This window comes from Melitaea cinxia, chromosome 7, assembly GCF_905220565.1.
Source record: "Melitaea cinxia chromosome 7, ilMelCinx1.1, whole genome shotgun sequence".
In the NCBI taxonomy this organism is placed as follows: Eukaryota; Metazoa; Arthropoda; class Insecta; order Lepidoptera; family Nymphalidae; genus Melitaea; species Melitaea cinxia.
The window spans coordinates 6,537,239-6,555,617 of NC_059400.1; the positions used below are offsets into that span (position 1 = coordinate 6,537,239).

Here is an 18,379-nt window from a genome sequence, read left to right on the forward strand (position 1 = left end):
AAAGATTAGCCGGAACAAACAGACAGACAGACAGAAAAAAATTATAAAAAAAATGTTATTTTAGTATATGTACCGTGTATACGTAGTTACATACATATTAATTTAGCAAGAAGCAGTTATTTTAATATTACAAAATACAAACAGACACTCTAATTTTATTTATTTGTATAGACGAGCTAAGAAAATTGAAAAATATACTATAGTAAAGTTTATTAACTATACTAAACTATAACTAAAATTATTTCACAAAAGACGAAAATTAAAAAATGATCAGAAACTATTTTTCTTAAATTGTCAGAATGTGAACTAAAATGGCAAAGCGACGTGCCAATCGATATTGACTCAATCGAGTTATGAAATTGCCGTTCTTAAGATCTTTCATTTGTAACCGAAACGGATACCGAGAGATTAGCATAATTTAGTTTTATGTTTCTTGTATATGTCACAATTTGACTACCCCGTTGGCGCAGTTTGTATTGGCCCTGCTTTCTGTTCCGCGGGTTGCAGGTTCGATTCCCACCTGAGGCTGGGTGTAATATTTGTATTTATTCTATTTATTGTTTCTATGTATATTTATCAAAAAAAAAATCGTTATAACAGTCGGCTGTTACCTGTAACACAAGCATAGGAACAGACGACCGTGTGTGCATGTTATAGATATTTTTATTTATTTATTTATTTATTTATTTATTTATTCAATTTATTTGTAGTATTTAACGTATACATATAAAAGTAAAATGTAAAGAATGTAATATGTACAAAAATTGTTTATATAAGCTTCCTTAATGATTGTATGTAATCCGTTTGCGAATTATCTTTCAAGAATTTTCATCAAGATTGTACTTATGATAAGTTTTTGGTTCTATCGAACTACAGTAATGAAAACGAAAGTAAAGTTGCCAAAGATCGTTTTAAGGATTTTACTAGCTTACTAATATTGTAAAAGCGAATGTTTGGATGGATGGATGCTTGCAACTCATTCACGTCAGATTGGTTAAATAATTCATAATGAAAGGAGGCGGGCGAACGTCCATAGAAAGTTGGGCCTGAACGTTACATTGATGATTTTAGTGTAATTCTATAGAAACTATAGTCCTTTATCGAATACAGAACATTTTACATAAATCCTTCATGGGAGAAAAAAGTTACAAGATGACTTTGTTTACTAAAAAAATAACCTCAAATCCTTATAGTCACTCAGTACTTGTATTATTTAAAGTACAATTACACGATTATGGACACCTACGGTTCAATGATAAAGCATGTTTATTACAATATTGAATCTATGTATTTGTTATTTTTCATTTGTCAATATTAAAGGGGAGAGTTAAATAAAAAATGGTTAATTATTTTAACATTTATTTATTCATCATCATAAATTATTAGAACGTTATCAAAAACTTGTGCAGGTGGTATTAGATTTTCTTGATGTCTTGCCCAGCCTAGATACCATATTACGGACATTAATAAACACAACACACACAATTACAATAATAAACTCGGATGGCGTCTCATCCTCTGCGAGAATTGTCAACTAATATGTAAAAAACGTCGTTGTGTTGTTGTTGTGCTGTTGTTGTTAAACGTAGCGAAAGTCGTGAAAGAAAACCAAAACATCAAACAAAATGCACAAAACACAAAAATATTCACTGCCGCCATAACTGCCGCAAGCTGAGAACAAAACGAGTGAATGGCTTTGACACTTGACTTACACCTGACTTAATGTTTTTACGCCTTCGATTGCCACCTTAAAAAATATAGGTAGTCGTTTTTTTATACTTAGAATCTCTTTTTTTTTTAGATAAAACCATTATACCCATTGCAAATCATGATAGCATTGCATACTTTTATTATGCAACATAAGTACATAATAAAAAACCTTAAAAATAAAGACAAATAAAACGAATTGGTAATCCAATAATTCGTTTTTCTCAGCTAGCAACATTTGAAGTGTCCCAATAGGACAGAAAAATATACTAGGGCACAGGAAAACAAAAGTGTTTCAATTTATTAATCAATTTACTATCCCATGGTAAAATAACGAATCGTTTCGCCATTGGGAATGAAAAAACTTGAAACGAATATTGATAAATATTTCAATGATGTAACGGACCGTAAAGTTTAGGCCCATTTTCGCCCGTCGCCTTTAGCACACAAATAAATTATAGTCTGTAATAGCACAGGGCTACTTTAACCTTAAAAAATAAATGATTTATTTAAGAGATTTTGAAACCACCGAAGTTGCAGGCAACATTTATTAAAAAAAAGTTGGATGCATGGATGGATGTCTATAATTTTAAATTGTTGAATAAAATGCATTGCACGTAGATTTTTACAAACCAATTAGAAGTTTAACTGTTCATCGCTGACGTCGGTCTGTCTGTGTATAAGGCGTTTGAAGGTCTGTGTTCATAGACACGTCCCACGCATGTAAATGTGTCTCCTACGATATAGACAGAAATTTGCAATCAAACGATAAGTAACAAAATACAACAAAAATATAAGACAGATGTAATAAAATTTTCCATGTTGGAATTAATTTAGAATACAGAATTAGGCAATTTAATATTTCGTATATAAATTGAAGGTCTGTCTATTTTTGCTTATGAAATTATCAAAGGAAACGTGTGTCAAGATAACTAAATTAAAAATAAAATTCTTGTTATATAGTGTTTTAGTGTGTACATTAACATTACAAGAATATACAGAATAGTACAATATGGCGATATCTTTTATGTGCAAAATGCATGTCGTAAATCAGATTACTTTGAAAAATATAAAAGTTACCATACATACAAAGTTACATACATACCATATATAATGTGTACACGGGTTATGATATCTATAATATAATATGACACTCTTTTTGTTTTATTTCAGCTTGCACAAGGAAAGTACAATAAGTAAAGAAAGCAGCACACAAAGTACAGTCACGCACACGAACAAGAGTGAATCTGAAAAAATTATAAACAGCGAGACGGTTGCAGATGGAACGCCAGAACAAGTAAGATAATCATTATTATAGAGATATCATTCATGGTTTTACTCAGTCAGTTAGTCAGTTCAGCTTGTTGCACTGCACTGCTGGACATAGGCCTCCCCAAGTTCGCGCGACACAGATGACCAGCCCACTGCCACTTCAACTGGCTAATTCTGTGGGATATGTCGGTTACTTTCGTTCTCTCGCGGATAGTTTCATTTCTAATCCTATCTTTGAGATAAACAATGCTTGGAGCATAGCCCGTTCCATTGCACGTTGAGCGACTTTAAACTTGTGGACCAGTCCCTTCGTCAGTGTCCACGTCTCGGCTCTGTATCACAGGCAGGACGCATTGCATTTAATTTTATTTAATCATCGCATTTGGTTTTACTCGCGATTAATTTAAATACTTATCAAATTATAAGTTTTAAGCTTTCACGGCCACTATCGTAACTTTAAAATATACGAGACTTGATTGTGTTTAAATTTCGGTGACAGCTGATGCTATTGTTACGGACATTTAACAAATTGACATTCGTTTTTCTTTCTACAGTCTTAACATGTTTTATAACTAACGATACCTTGCTAAATAACGCACAAATATTATACTAAACGAATTCAACAAAAATAACCAACGCCTAAATTTTTATAATATTAGAGGAGAAACCGCCATAAGTAAAAATTATTTGTACATAGATTTGTGTTTTCAGGTCAAAGATATTTATTCTCATAAGAATTAACAATTCACTTATATGAGAAATACATTAGAAAGAATACATTTTTAAATATCTACAAGTTTACAATAATTCTAGCCGAGCGTGTCGGTAATAAACAAAGTTCAATATACAATATCGTCACAAAAACCAAAAAGTGGGTAGAAACGCATTACATCAATGGTAAGACCGGTCACTATGCATTAAAAAAAAGGAACAAAAGCAGCAAGCGACGAAACACAAACAAATACATAGATCTTCAAATATTAAACTAGATGCGGCCAGGCGAAATATATATTTACTCGTATGTGTGTGATTTTAAAATTATATAATTAAGGTTTTTATTTATTAATTACTTTATTTTTTATTGAGATTTTGTAACCTATTTCCTTGTTATTTTAACGTTATTACTTTGATTTAAAGTGAGGGTCTTTTAAACATATACATATGTAAATAATATTAAATTGACGTTTTTTTTTTTTATTTTTTTTTTTTATTTTTTTTTTGCAGACTAAGAATTTTATTTTGATATTTTGTATTATATTTTTTTTTTATGTATAAATTTGTAGTTTTTTTTTTTATTGTTTTGCAACCTATTTCTTAATTATTATTTATTTGTTTATTTCATTTACGTTATTACTTCCACTCATTATTTTAGATGATAATTTTTGTTTGTAGTTGTGATAATTGTTTTTATTATATTTTTAGATTTTGTAAATAATTTTTTAGCAATTTTTTAAACTTCAGGATGCTTTTAGCTTCTTTAATAACTGTGGGCATTTTATTATATATTTGTACACTTTCATATGTAATGTTCCTTTTCCCAGGATGCTTTTAGCTTCTTTAATAACTGTGGGCATTTTATTATATATTTGTACACTTTCATATGTAATGTTCCTTTTCCCGTAATTTGTTCTCGGTGGGCGTAGAACTAGGTCATTAGAACTTCTCAACATTTTTGTTTGTATATTTTTCTTTTTAGTAAAAGTTACAGTGCTACGTACATCTTTATTTATAATTTTTCTTATAAGTATGCAAGAATAGTATTTGTATGATTGTTCAATGTTAAGTATTTTCGTATCTTTATATATTTTAGTTGAAGGTGTTAGGAAATCGTAATGAAATAGTAATTTAACCAGTTTGTTTTGAGCGACTTGAAGAGTGTTAAGATTAGTTTTAGCAGCTGATCCCCAGATCTCTATCAAATAGTCTATGTGCGGCTTTGCCAGAGAGTTATAAATAAAGTGGCGTACTTTTTGTGGTAGACAGTGAACAATTCCGCGTAGTGCTCCAGTAAGTGATGTTAACTTTGATTTTACTTTTTCCAATTGTAATTTCCAAGTCAGTTGATTATCCAAAATTAGCCCTAGATACTTTTCACTAGTAACTCTTTTTATTTCAAAATGTTTGTGTTTTGCTTTTCGTAACACACAATAATTATTATGAAGCAACTTTTTCATGACAAAAGCAAAACACATGAGTTCACGTTATTTTTGGCGTAAACTTGTGGAGGCCTATGTCCAGCAGTGGACTGTATAGGCTGTAATGATGATGATGATGATGATGAACTTTTTCGGATTTTATCGCGGTTTATTGGGTTTTTTACATTGCCGACGTTTCGAATACTTTACAGCAACCATGGTCACGGGAGGACCATGGTTTCTCCTGTCCTATCTGGAAGGGTTGTTTCATTATAATGAGTGATCACAATAGCTATCTGTATAGTCACCGCAAACACCTGTCATGTATGGGCATCGATCTCGCGCACGCCAGTTGGTGTGATCACTACGCCAACGTGCATTATGTACTAATTGATTACAATATATAACAATGTTATATCTACTGTTGAAGTAGTTTATTATATTTGTAGGTCAAGAAACCCCCGGTGCCAGTTAAGAAGAGTCCCACGCCGACGTCAGGAGTTGGAGGGTTGTTCAGCGGGCTAAAAAACAAGATTATACCGTCATCGGATAAGACGTAAGTTATTTTAATAATAATTTTAAAGTCCAGACGAGGTAGGACCTATTTACCTAGACCTAGACCTAGGACTCTATACATTGAATGGTATGTCTTTGAGTGAGTTGAGTCGCAGCACAAGGTCTTTATAAAAGTAAATGACAATATAATTAGGTTAAAAATGCTACAGTTTAAAAAAAAACTAAAACGACGAATATGAAATAATTCATATTCCTGAAATATATTTTATAAAATGTACCTTTCAAAATAATTTTTAAATCATATGTTTTGAATAGTCAGAAAAAAAACTTTGATAACCGTAACAATTTTTGTAAAAACTGCTTTGGCTTTTATTTTTTTATACAAAGAGAAAGGATCGACATTTTTAGCGCAGCATCTTGTAAGAATATTTTTTTTATCTTTCGAACGCAGGCGCAACGGTCACAGCACTGGTTTGTGGCTATTGCGCTGCCGGTTGCGGATGCGGATACAGATGTTTGCCTTGGTCTGGGTGTTTGTGCTGTCCTTGTGGGTCTCCCAACCGTACCTCGGAGAGCACGTTAAGCCGTCCGTCCCGGTTGTTATAATTTACACCTGATAGCGATCGTTACTCAGTAAGAATGTATCCGCCAACCCGCAGTTGAGTAGCGTGGTGGATTAAGCTCTGATCCATCTCCTACATGGGGAAAGAGGCCTATGCCCAGCTGTGGGATATAACAGGCTGAAGCGTTCCATAAAATATGTAAAGGGCACTAGTAGTTGGTTAGTTGTAATGTAAATACTATGTGTATAGTTTTTACTATGGCTTTAAGTTGTTTAAAATATGCTGTGTTTCGTTTATAGAGAGAAGGTATCAACGACGATATCAAGTGGGAGCAGTAGTAGTGGCGAGTGGGACCGCACGGACGGCAGTGTGGCCAGCAAGTCCGGCACCAACGCCAACGCCAACTCTAGCGGCAACGCTAACACCGGCGCCAATGCTAACGCGGGCAACACTTTCGACCACATCGAAAGAAATTCTATTTTAAATGACCCTAGAGCCGGCAGGTGAGGCTTTTTATACATCTATTGTATTGTTATAGAGAAGCGTTTGTATATGAAATTAGTAAATTTAGTAACTTTTGAAACATCTCTTATAATTTATTGTAATTTTTTTTAAAAATATATTTAAACCTTAAATATGTTTATTATTTCAAACAAATAATGATGTATAAAAGGTTTTATTATCAGATGTTTTTTGTATTAATAAAATTAACATGGATTAATGTAACATGACTCAATAAAACATTATGAATTCAATATTAATACACAACATGAGAGGTGATATTTTTATTCATGTTGTTTACTGCTTTACTTTTATGAGTTATAGAGCGTTATGCTCTTTTTCTATAAATGACAATTAGTAAAAATAGTAAGTAATAAATACTATGTTATATATATTAAAGTACTGTGTGGCTACGGTACTAAAGAATTTAGCCACCCCCTCTCTTCCCGTGGGTGTCGTAAGAGGCGACTAAGGGACATCACAGTTTCACTACCACCTTGGAACTTAAAAAGCCGACCGGTGGCGGGATAACCATCAAACTGCTGGCTTTGAAATACACAGGCCAAAAACGGGCAGCAGCGTCTTCGGTGCGACAAAGCCAGCCCTGCGGTCACCAACCCGCCTGCCCAGCGTGGTGACTATGAGCAAAACACATGAGTTCACGTTATTTTTGGCGTAAACTTGTGGAGGCCTATGTCCAGCAGTGGACTGTATAGGCTGTAATGATGATGATGATGATGATATATTAAACGGAATATTTACCACGCTTATCGTTAATCATTTTAAATTAGTTATTTTGGTACGATTGCAAGAGTCTTCGTACCAGTGACTAGATTAGTGTGTCAAATTTTAAGTGCTGCAAAGAACATTAAATAATTATTTATTTATTAATGTGATACTTTTTATAATGAAACAACTTTTTTAGGATTTTATCGCGGTTTTTTATAAACAAAAAGTTTTTTAGAGAATTCCTCCGGGCATCTAAGAAACTTAAAAAACCATTGGAGAATTCGAAAAGAGTTGTTTCATTACAATGAGTGAAATTCGCTTAAACATTATAAAATAATGTAAAATATAGATATTTTGTATATATATATATATATATATATATATATATATATATATATATATATATATATACACACACATATGATTCGTGCGTGAGAGCATGACTGTAACCAGTGCACGCCGCAGGGTGAAGGCGCCGCGCCGCCGCCCGCCCAGCCAGGCGCTGCGCGACGACGCGCCCGCGCTCGCCAACGGACACGACGGTACGGTCTCGGGCCTCGCGCCGCTGCAGGGGGCGGCTCGGGGCGCAGTGCGCCACGCCGCTCCACTGCGGCTTCCTATGTCTAACCATCGCTGTCAGGTGCACCTACGTGGTAACGACCGGGGTCGACGGCTTAACGTGCTCTCCGAGGCGCGGCAACTGACGACTGGATCGGAAATAAATATTTGTACCAATACAAATATCCACTCTATATCACTATATGAGTAACAATCGCTATCAGGTTGACATGATAACAACCGGGACCGACAGCTTAAGTGTTCTCCGAGGTATGGTGGGGAGACCCACATGGACTAACAATCAGACCGGAAATAAATATTTGTATAAACACAAATATCAACTCTGATGGGGAATCGAACCCGCGACTGTCGGTATTTAGCCGCTGCCGACACGGCACACGCACCATTACACCAGAGCGATCGTCGATTGATATGACCTTAATATATTCGTCAGCTTCTTGTAATCCGTCACATTTTATACAATACGTCAATAGTTAGTGTTACAATGACTGTGTGTGTGTTTTTCGATGCCACTGTGCACATACTTCACTAAAAAGTGGACCTACATTCAATACAAATATTTTGAAGATTTTGCTGGTGTTTAAATGAGTGTAGTCTATACTAAGAAAATGTTCACGACAGTCGATTAAAATGTTAAAATTCATTATTTAAATACTTAATATGTTTGTGGTTAATAGGATTTACCAGAATATATCTGATCATTGTGCCGCCGTCAGACCGCTCGCTATAACGCGTTACATTTTATGTAACGCCAATGTTATTTCTCACCAGCCACTATATATGTATAATGGGTCCAATGTATTTTATCACAACAATATGTTCATAACAATTGTTGTGCCTGTGAAATAATGAAAATAAAATCATAAAATTGTCCTTAAAGATAATCTTAATTATAAAAATTTCATGCCATAGTGTTGTTATCGAACTCCTATGTAATGGCTCAACCAGTGTTTATGAAATTATTTGTGTATATTTGGTAGGTCTGAAAATAGATTGTAGATATTTTATATCCCTAGGTGCTGACGGTGTCACTATCCATATGATAACTAGATTAAATATAATAATATAAGACATTAAAAATTAATTATATTTTAAGAATTATAATATTTTTTAAATGGTTCCTCCAGTACCGACAGACAAGTCAGAGCCCGAGAAGGCTGAGGAGGTAAAGCCCCGGGCCCGAGACTGGGTAAAGCACCGAGCGCCCTGGATGGAGGAGCTGAAGCTGAACCAGGCCAAGAAGACCAGCTTCGGCTCCGAGGGCAAGTCGCGTTCTGTGTCCACGTCGTCGGAGGCCGGCGGGGTCGCCAGCAAGGCGGGCGGTGGCAGTACTGACAGGTTACTATTCATTTTTTTATACAACTAGGTGGGCAAACAAACGTACGACTCACATGATGGTAAGCGATTACTGTAGCGGATAGACGCCTGCAACACCGGAAGCATCGCAAACGCATTGCCGACCCTACCCCCGACCCTCCCCAGAAGCTCTGGCCACCTCACCACAGGGACGCAAAAATGCTTGAGAGCAGTGTTGTCTTGCTGTGATCTTCTGTAAGATTGAGGCCAGTTGGGCACTATACTTTGATACACTTGCTTGGGTACTTTGGGTACACGTTTTAAAGTTAATTCTTCGCTACTATAAGTGATAATTACTCTTTCGATTCTTTTCTGAAATTATGTAGTATGTATATATCAGAATGATGTTAAACTAAAAATTTATTTTTTTATATAACTTTATAGTTTAACATATTATTGAAGACGCCGTCGAACGTTATAAAAATTAAAAGAATAAATTAAATACTTTGGCATCTCACAAATACATAGCCAGGAGATTATGCAGCGATAACGCTGATTTAGTAAATAAAAAATTACTTTCGTATTAGTAAAATAATTTTAAAAGCAGAAAATTTGATTTTTATTTCTACAGATATATATACTCGTAGGTAATGGTCTCGAAAAGATTATCTCTATCTATATTTTCTACAATTAGTCATCAAGTAATGATAGAATCATGTTTTATTATAGTTTTATAATAGATTGTTGTACAAGGATTACTGGTTCCAAGGTCGTTGATTAATGATTCAATAGTGGTTTAATTATTTGTGTCTCTGACTATTTATCATAAAAATAGAAAAGCTAAAATATTATTACATTGTTTTTAGTGACAATCGAGCTGCTAAAGGAAAACATCGTAGGAATTAGTAGATTAACTCGAAAAAGTTTAGAAATTTCGTAAAAATATTATTATTACTTGTTACTTAAATAAAGATATGATTTACGTAATATTATTGTAATAGCCGTTCCAGATACTAATTAATTGATTGTATTTATAAATACAAATCAGTAATAAAATAGACTTTACCTATTTTTTTTTTATATAATTATGTTTTTTAGGATGTGTTATTTAATTTTGATTTTTTAAATAGGATTTTGGAATGTGGTTTGGAGGATAAACGAGCGTCACATTCAATGGAAATGTCGAAGAGTACGTCGTCGATAAGCAATAGGATATCTGTTCTAGAAAATTTAGAATCCAGTATAGAGGTAATTGTGTATTAGTATTATATAATTAGCCTGACTGACTGCCTGATTTTGACTAGCCCGTTGGCGCAGTTTGTAGTGGCCCTGCTTCCTGTTCAGCGGGTTGCCGGTTCGATTCCCGCCTGAGTCTGGGTGTAATATAATATTTCTATTTATATAAGTATTATTTTTATGTATGTTTATGAAAAAAAAAATAGTTATAACAGTCGGGTGTTAAACGCAAGCATTCCATGACGACCATGTTATTATTATTATTTAGTTTTTTTTTTTTAACTTCTGATACCATCTTTTATACCATACTTATTTAGTTTATCGTATCAGTAACTAAAGTTTAACTGATATATTATAGAGAAAAGACAAAATACTTAAGGTATTATCTTCCGTCTGTTTGTAATTTTCAATTAATCTCAGAAATAAGTGGACTGATTTTGTTTTAACTTCACTGGTAATCAGCTTATATAAAAATAGTAACTTATATTTATTTTATTTCATAACTATTATTAGGGTTATATTACTTACAAAAGAAGCCTTGTATGTTCTAGTATTTTAAGATGAAATGATGATGATGATGAATGAACAATTTGGTTTTATTATTTCAGGTAAAAAATCGTCAGTCAGCAGAGAATAAGAAAGACGTGCCTCCGGAGTTACCGACGACGAAGCCGCCGTCGCTGCAATCGCCTACCGCTGCCGGTACACCAATATATTACATACATTGATTTAACACTTATTAATATATTTTTTATTTATTTAACAATTTATTGCTTATTTAAAATTACATAAGAAAAATAACAATATTCTAATTTAAAAAACGAGTGTGCTTTAGACCACACGACTGAAGTAAAACTTCTTTGGCTCTATCTAACTTTTATATATCACTAATAGTGATCTCTTACAGACAACCAATATCAATAGAAAAAAATATTGATAAAATAAACAATAAAGTATGAAAGTTAATTATTTAAGCTACATATTATATACAGTACTCGTAAATAAAGAGTAATATGAATAATATTACTCTTTTAATTACGCGTCACGTTGTATGTCCGCGATGGACTCCTAAACAACTTTTTTTTTTTTATGTCACTAGGTCGGCAAACAAGCGTACGGCTCACCTGATGGTAAGAGATTACCGTAGCTTATAGACGCCTGCAACACCAGAAGCATCGCAAGCGCGTTGCCGACCCAATCCCCAATCCCCCCAGAAGCTCTGGTCACCTTACTCACCAGCAGGAACACAATACTGCTTGAAAACAGTATTATTTAGCTGTGATCTTCTGTAAGGTCGAGGTACTACCCCAGTCGGGCTGCTCCATATTTTGAGCAGGAAATTCGTGCTCTGCCCTACCTCAGTTATTTTTCCTAAACTACTTAATCGTTTTAATCAAATTTGCACACAGTGTGCAGTGTGATCCAATTTGAAAGATAGGCTATATTTGATTTTGATATATGTAATCATTATAAGTAAGAAAAACAAAAATAAGGCGATACAAATTTCGCCAGATCCGCTGGTAAATATATAAATAAAACATTGAATAGAATTGTTATACATAGGGACAACAGACAATTGTACTGTATATTCAATTGATATAGCTTTTATAAATAATGGCTGTCATATTAGTAGTAATCTTACGTTTTCCTAATTACCAAAACATTATAATTATATTAGTATTGGATGATTTTAAAATGCTTTGGAAAACTTATAAGCCGTCTATTTTAAAAATTTTCGTTTTCGTTTCAAGGTCGAACACTGATCGCCATGCTAGACGAGATCAAGAAGCCGCCCGCGCCTCCACCGCCGATAGTTTCAAGTCGTGCTAGCAGCGAGCCCACCGACAAGTCGCCTGCCAAGCCCGACAGACTCGATAAATCCGACAAACTCGAAAAATTGGATAGACTGACCACTGTCGAAAAACCGAGCGAAATATCTTCGATTAGCAAGTTCAGTATCGAAAAGTCGAGCTCCGTCGTAGAGAGAAGCGAGAAGTTAGAAGAGAGGGTCAAATCGGAGATAAGTTCAGGGACGCTGGAGAGGCGGTTCCATTCCTTGAAAAATGATAAGGCCGAGGGCACTGATGCGTTGATAGCTCAGCTCAATAACAGGGTGAGTGTTATGTTTATCGCTTTAGCCTGTAATTTCGCACTGCTGGCCATCCATACGTGTAGGAGAAGGATTAGAACTTAATCCACCACGCTGCTCCAATGCTCCAAAATTTCCTTATATGAGTAACAATCGCTATCAGGTTGACATGATAACAACCGCGACCGACAACTTAAGTGTTCTCCGAGGTATGGTGGAGAGACCCACATGGACTAACAATCAGACCGGAAATAAATATTTGTATAAACACAAATATCCACTCTGATGGGGAATCAAACCCGCGACCGTCGGTGTTTAAGTGCCGCCGACACGGCACACGCACCATTGCACCAGAGCGGTCGTCAGTCGTGTTGTTTATAATTATTAGAAAAAACTAGTGTTAGAATTTTGAACATTGCTGCTGCCTCTTAGTGCTTTAATAATATCGAGTACTTCTTCGACGCAGATAGTTTTGTAACGATCGGATAATGCATGCTTATCGCTCACAATAACTCGCACTTAATTCAGCATTTTAAGAATAGCAGTTACAATTCTAAAACATGCTATGCTTTCCTAATTGCATTTGACAAGAATCACTAATAGTGAATAGTGATAGACTAGATGGTATATTACAAGATTGTGACAATGATAATCACAAATTATATAAATATGACCTTATACTGATCTAGACGGCATTGATAACCTCGTTACTACCCTAGTTTTAAACTATCTAATTAATCTTAATTAATTAGGATTCCTCGAAGTCGCCACGATAATTGTTTTTCTCTACATTATGGTAAATAGACAATAGTTCAAATTATTATTTAAAACAATAAGCAGTTGGTTATCAATAATTAAATGATTATATCGTCGCTGAATAGGCAAAACTGCTAACGTGCACAAGGGCTGTTTTGAGAAAAAACAATTTTAAGTTTTTTTTTTGCTTTAACCTGTCACAACTTTTTTTCTTTTGGGTGAAAGTAAGAACTGTTAAGGAAACATAATCATGATTTAATTTTATCTACGCAATTAATCTATTACACTGTTCGTATTTTAACTATTTACGGAGTTAGCTGTCACTTTAGGATAAATCCTCTGAGTCCTGAAAAAAAACCAGCAAGGGAAATTTACTAACCTCCACGTTAAGTTCACGGTTAGGGAGTCGCCAACTACTAAAGACTCGAGTGTGTTAACATTCTCTTTGGAAAAAAATACTAACATTATTTAAAAAATATAATAGTCGTAAACGAAAATTACTAAGAGATAAATCTACTACAGAAAGACATATAGCAAAAAGACATTCAGCATCGGATACTAGAGAAATCTCAAAAGCTTTTTACTTTCAAGACATAGTTGCCAATTAAATAATGGGATGATTATACTTTCATCACTTTTTATCTTGTTCCAGCCTAAATATTATTACTAATGTGAGCAACAAAAATGTTTATTATGACATATTAACCCGTATAATAATAATACACCTTATTGTACACCAAAAACAGAAATAATACATATCAAAGAAAGAAAGAAAATATTGACAATATATTCATTAGGTACAAAGGGCGGCCTTATCGCTAAAAAGCGATCTCTTCCAGGCAACCTTAGGGCAAAGGAAATGGTCTAGCGTCAGCATAGGTGTACAAGTTACAACAAATTTATTATAAATATTCAAATAATTAAACATATACATACATACATAAATAGATACATAAATACATACATACATAAATAGATACATAAATACATACATACATACATACATACATACATACATACATATATACATATATACCCACATACATGCATACATACATATAAATACATATATGTATACATTATAATTATGAATTACTTGTTTATTGTTGAGTTTGAAGAAAATGCTTCCAAACAGTCTTTTTAAAAAGTGCAGGTGTTTGTACACGTCTGATATTCAAGGGCAAGGTATTCCATAAGCGAGAGGCTTGAACTGTAAAAGATTTGTCATAAAAGGAAGATAGGAAGGGGTAAAGGGATTAAATAAAATGGAGTAAAGTAGGGTAAGGATATGAGTATTCCTGCGAAGGCGAATTGGGAGCCACTTGAGTTTTTTGCGAAATTCTGAAATATGGTCATATTTGCGTAGTCCAAAGATAAATCTTATACATACATTCTGAATGCGCTCAAGCTTATTAAGCTGCTCCTCTGTAATGTCAAGATAGCAAGTATCAGCATAATCAAGAATTGGTAATAGGAGACTATGTGCAAGAGCAATTTTAGTAGGAATGGGCAGTAGATTACGCAATCTACGGAGAGACCCAACCGAAGCGAACAGTCTGCGACTAATTTCACATATTTGAGGACCCCAAGAGACATGTTGGTCAAAGATAACACCTAAATTTCTCACGCTTTCGCTGTATGGAATGGTGAATCCATTAAATGTAACAAGAGATACCTCAGATTTATCAATGCGGCTGAGCAGTCTGGAGCTTCCTATAATAATAGCTTTCGTTTTATTTGGATTTATATTTAGGCCATAGGCTTTACTCCATTTACCAATGGCTAAAAGGTCATTGTTTATACGCGATACACACTGAGATAAGTTATGAACAGTGGAGTGAGAGTATATCTGGAGATCATCTGCATAGAGGTGGTAGAAAGAAGATATTACATTACAGATAGAGTTTATAAATATTGAAAACAAAAGAGGGGAGAGCACGCCACCTTGCGGGACACCGGTATTGACCATTGACTAATTGGAGTATGAGTCATTCAATTTAACTCGCTGCCGGCGACCCTGTAAGTAACTAAGAAACCAATCAGCAACCTCAGGAGATATGTTAAGAGAACGTAAAATATCACATAGTATATCAAAGTCCACAGTATTAAAGGCGTTACTAAAATCGAGTAACGTTAATACCGTGACCTGTTGGTTTTCCATATTTGATCGTATATCATCAGTTATTTTTACAAGCGCAGTAGTCGTACTGTGACCTGGACGAAAACCGGATTGCATGGGATTCAACAGACGGTGTTTCAAAAGGAAACTGCTGAGCTGTTGATGCACAAGCCGTATAATAAATAAATAACACCAATTTAACATAAATCTTTATTCAATTAAAAAATTTGTTCAAACAAAATTGACATTTTCTCAGATTATAAATAAAACAAAAATCACCTTCCTCCGTAATTTTCCACATTTGTTTATAAAAACGTACTAAATAAAAACATAATGTGGAGTTTCGCTATTGCAACTAACACAAATAACTCCCTCTGGAATCACTGTTCAGTTCAGGCGCTATATTGTTCTTTTATACTAAGCTTAGTTTAAAATAACAATATCACGCCTGTCGTTCAAAACAGTCATCCTAGACGGAGTTACTTAAGTTAGTTACAATTACAAGACTCCATTTTAACAATAATCAGTATACTTATTGTAATTTAAATAAGAGATCAAAACTGAACATTATTAACTTCTAATTCTAATAAATACTAAAGCGCCATGGTTGATGATTCTTGCTGAAAGATTATTTACTTATAAGCTTGAGTATACGTGATTTCAATCAGCAGAAACTACTAAATCACCATATCTTGTGGTTTTTTCTTAAGCTCATTTGACTTAAAGGACCCGTGGTAAAAAAATAGATTCAAGCGAAAGTTATATAAATACCATCGGTTATCAAAAGTATACTTTCGAAAATTACTAACAAACCTGAATAGGGCTTGTTGCAGCGAGCATAATACTAAACCGACAATTATACGAAAATGTGTCGAAGTAAGCCACACATTAGTAAAAAGTCGCAACACATCTTGTGAGATTTTAACCCCATTTTGAGTGCTAAAGCGCCAAAAAAATGCTCTGATCGCCACGAGACCCGGACTAATAGGCAGAGAAAAAAAAATGCAGTCGAACCATATATATAACTCATTTTGACCAAAATGGCGCTTTAGTAGTTTTGCCTATTCAGCGACGATATGGATCTGTCAAATTAATATTAGATGAAATAAAACGCATGATGTACAAAAATACTAAATTTTTCACAATTTCCTTCTTTTTCAGATATTAAATCTAGAAAAGCTAATAGAAGTACAAAACGCGAAGTTCAACGCGGCCATTGAGGATCTTACCAGTAAATTAAAACAAGAGTCAGAAAAACGTCAAGCGCTTCAGTCAGAAATAGAAAAACTTGCTCACTGCGTCACACAAGTTTAACGTGTTTCTTTGTTCGAGAGTAATAAGTGACAGTAATAAGTAAAAAGTGGATTGTATCAAAACGTAATGTAACGATTACAAGTTAATATTTAGTGATTATAAGGTTTAGTTACTTTGGTTCACAAAATTTTTTAAAATGTAGTGCAAGAGGCATTAGGTTTAAATGTTTGAAATTCGTTTTAACACCTAAGTCCCACGCAGGCGTGAGAATACCGCATTTTTACTAATTGACAGTATAAATATAAATAAATATTTCATAGTACGTACTTTATGTATATTTCAGTGACAATTTTTCGTTTGTGTAATCGATGCATTTGATATAATTATATTTGGTTCAATGTTATCAATATACAAGAGTTGTTAATGTGTTAAACGCTTGTGATATATGAATTCCTTGACAGTTTTAAAGAGATGTCAGTACTTAAGTCCGTATGTAAATTATAGATAAAAGGTTAAGGGCCTTGATGTAAGATTATTGTAGGGTAATTCGATTTTTAATATTATGTGAGATGTTGTTGAAGATGTTGTCTTTTTTAATATTACTCTTTATTTTGTTTTGTTTTTCTAAGTGCTACTACGTAGTCTGAGTTTTATGTAAGAGATGATGGCGTCAGGATGTAGGTTAGTCGAATATTACTCGATAACTCGCAAGATTGTCGTCGCGGCCAAAATAACGGTTGAAATATTTAATATATTTTACTGTGCTATTATTTAAATTATAATTTTTGGTCACTGTGATTGTTCCAGCGAGGAGCTGGGAACGTAGCTTCGTTCACAGTGTTAATAAGAAACTGTTTAGCGAGAGATTTCCAATAATAACAAAAAGTTAGCAATCGAATTGAATAAGTAATTTAAAAACTTTTAAATAAAGACTAGCTTCTTAATAAAAACCTAGCATATTATTAATTCCCAATATGACACGTAATAACTATGATGATGTAAAATCGTGTTCTTCTGAATATAAAAACTTTAGCGGTGTCCGTAATTAGCAATTGGTTGTGTAGCCTAGGTTGTAGATTACACACAGATCTCACGGTAAACGGTTTCTTCCTCATCGTACTTAGTATCACGGTGTCTCGTAAATTCGTAATGTAAGTCGGCTGTATATTAGGTGCGAGAAGTAAATTTTGATTGCAACAAAAAATCGTGCCATTTTTATTATGCTTTTCGCAATTGTAAATTGAATTGTAAGTAGTCTATACAGGTGATGAATTGTGATTAAATAGATGATTTATCATCTGTAGTGATTTGCGCATTCCATGTTCATGAACTGTACATACCTCGGCTCCCAGGCCCGGCAACGCACACGCGGCTGTAAGCTAATATTTATTATCGCTCTTTAATTTTAAATTATTTAAACTTTTATATTCGGTATATATTTTATTACAGAATCAAGTTCAATATTAAATATCGATTTTGTTATAATTTGAGGCGCTTTCAATTGAAGTATTTAATGTTCGTCGGTAGCTAATCAAAGTTTCCTCTTATACGTAGTAAATACATAATTACGAAAGCCATATTTTACATATAATTAATATATTTTTGTATCTGTACAGACACACATGTC

At 34.0% G+C, this 18,379-nt stretch overlaps 1 protein-coding gene across 1 annotated transcript in view; it reads left to right on the forward strand.

The window, feature by feature from the left end:
* LOC123655281 (SH3 domain-containing kinase-binding protein 1-like) overlaps positions 1-17,956 on the forward strand; it is a 41,152-nt gene extending 23,196 nt beyond the window's left edge. Inside the window, exons 7-15 of the mRNA XM_045591095.1 lie at positions 2,881-3,004; positions 5,564-5,670; positions 6,493-6,696; positions 7,889-7,965; positions 9,130-9,340; positions 10,429-10,546; positions 11,143-11,236; positions 12,286-12,647; positions 16,660-17,956. Coding sequence (XP_045447051.1) covers positions 2,881-3,004; positions 5,564-5,670; positions 6,493-6,696; positions 7,889-7,965; positions 9,130-9,340; positions 10,429-10,546; positions 11,143-11,236; positions 12,286-12,647; positions 16,660-16,812 — 1,450 coding nt within the window. The 3' untranslated portion in view covers positions 16,813-17,956. The remainder of the gene's footprint in view (positions 1-2,880; positions 3,005-5,563; positions 5,671-6,492; positions 6,697-7,888; positions 7,966-9,129; positions 9,341-10,428; positions 10,547-11,142; positions 11,237-12,285; positions 12,648-16,659) is intronic.
* The last annotated feature ends 423 nt before the right edge of the window (positions 17,957-18,379 follow it).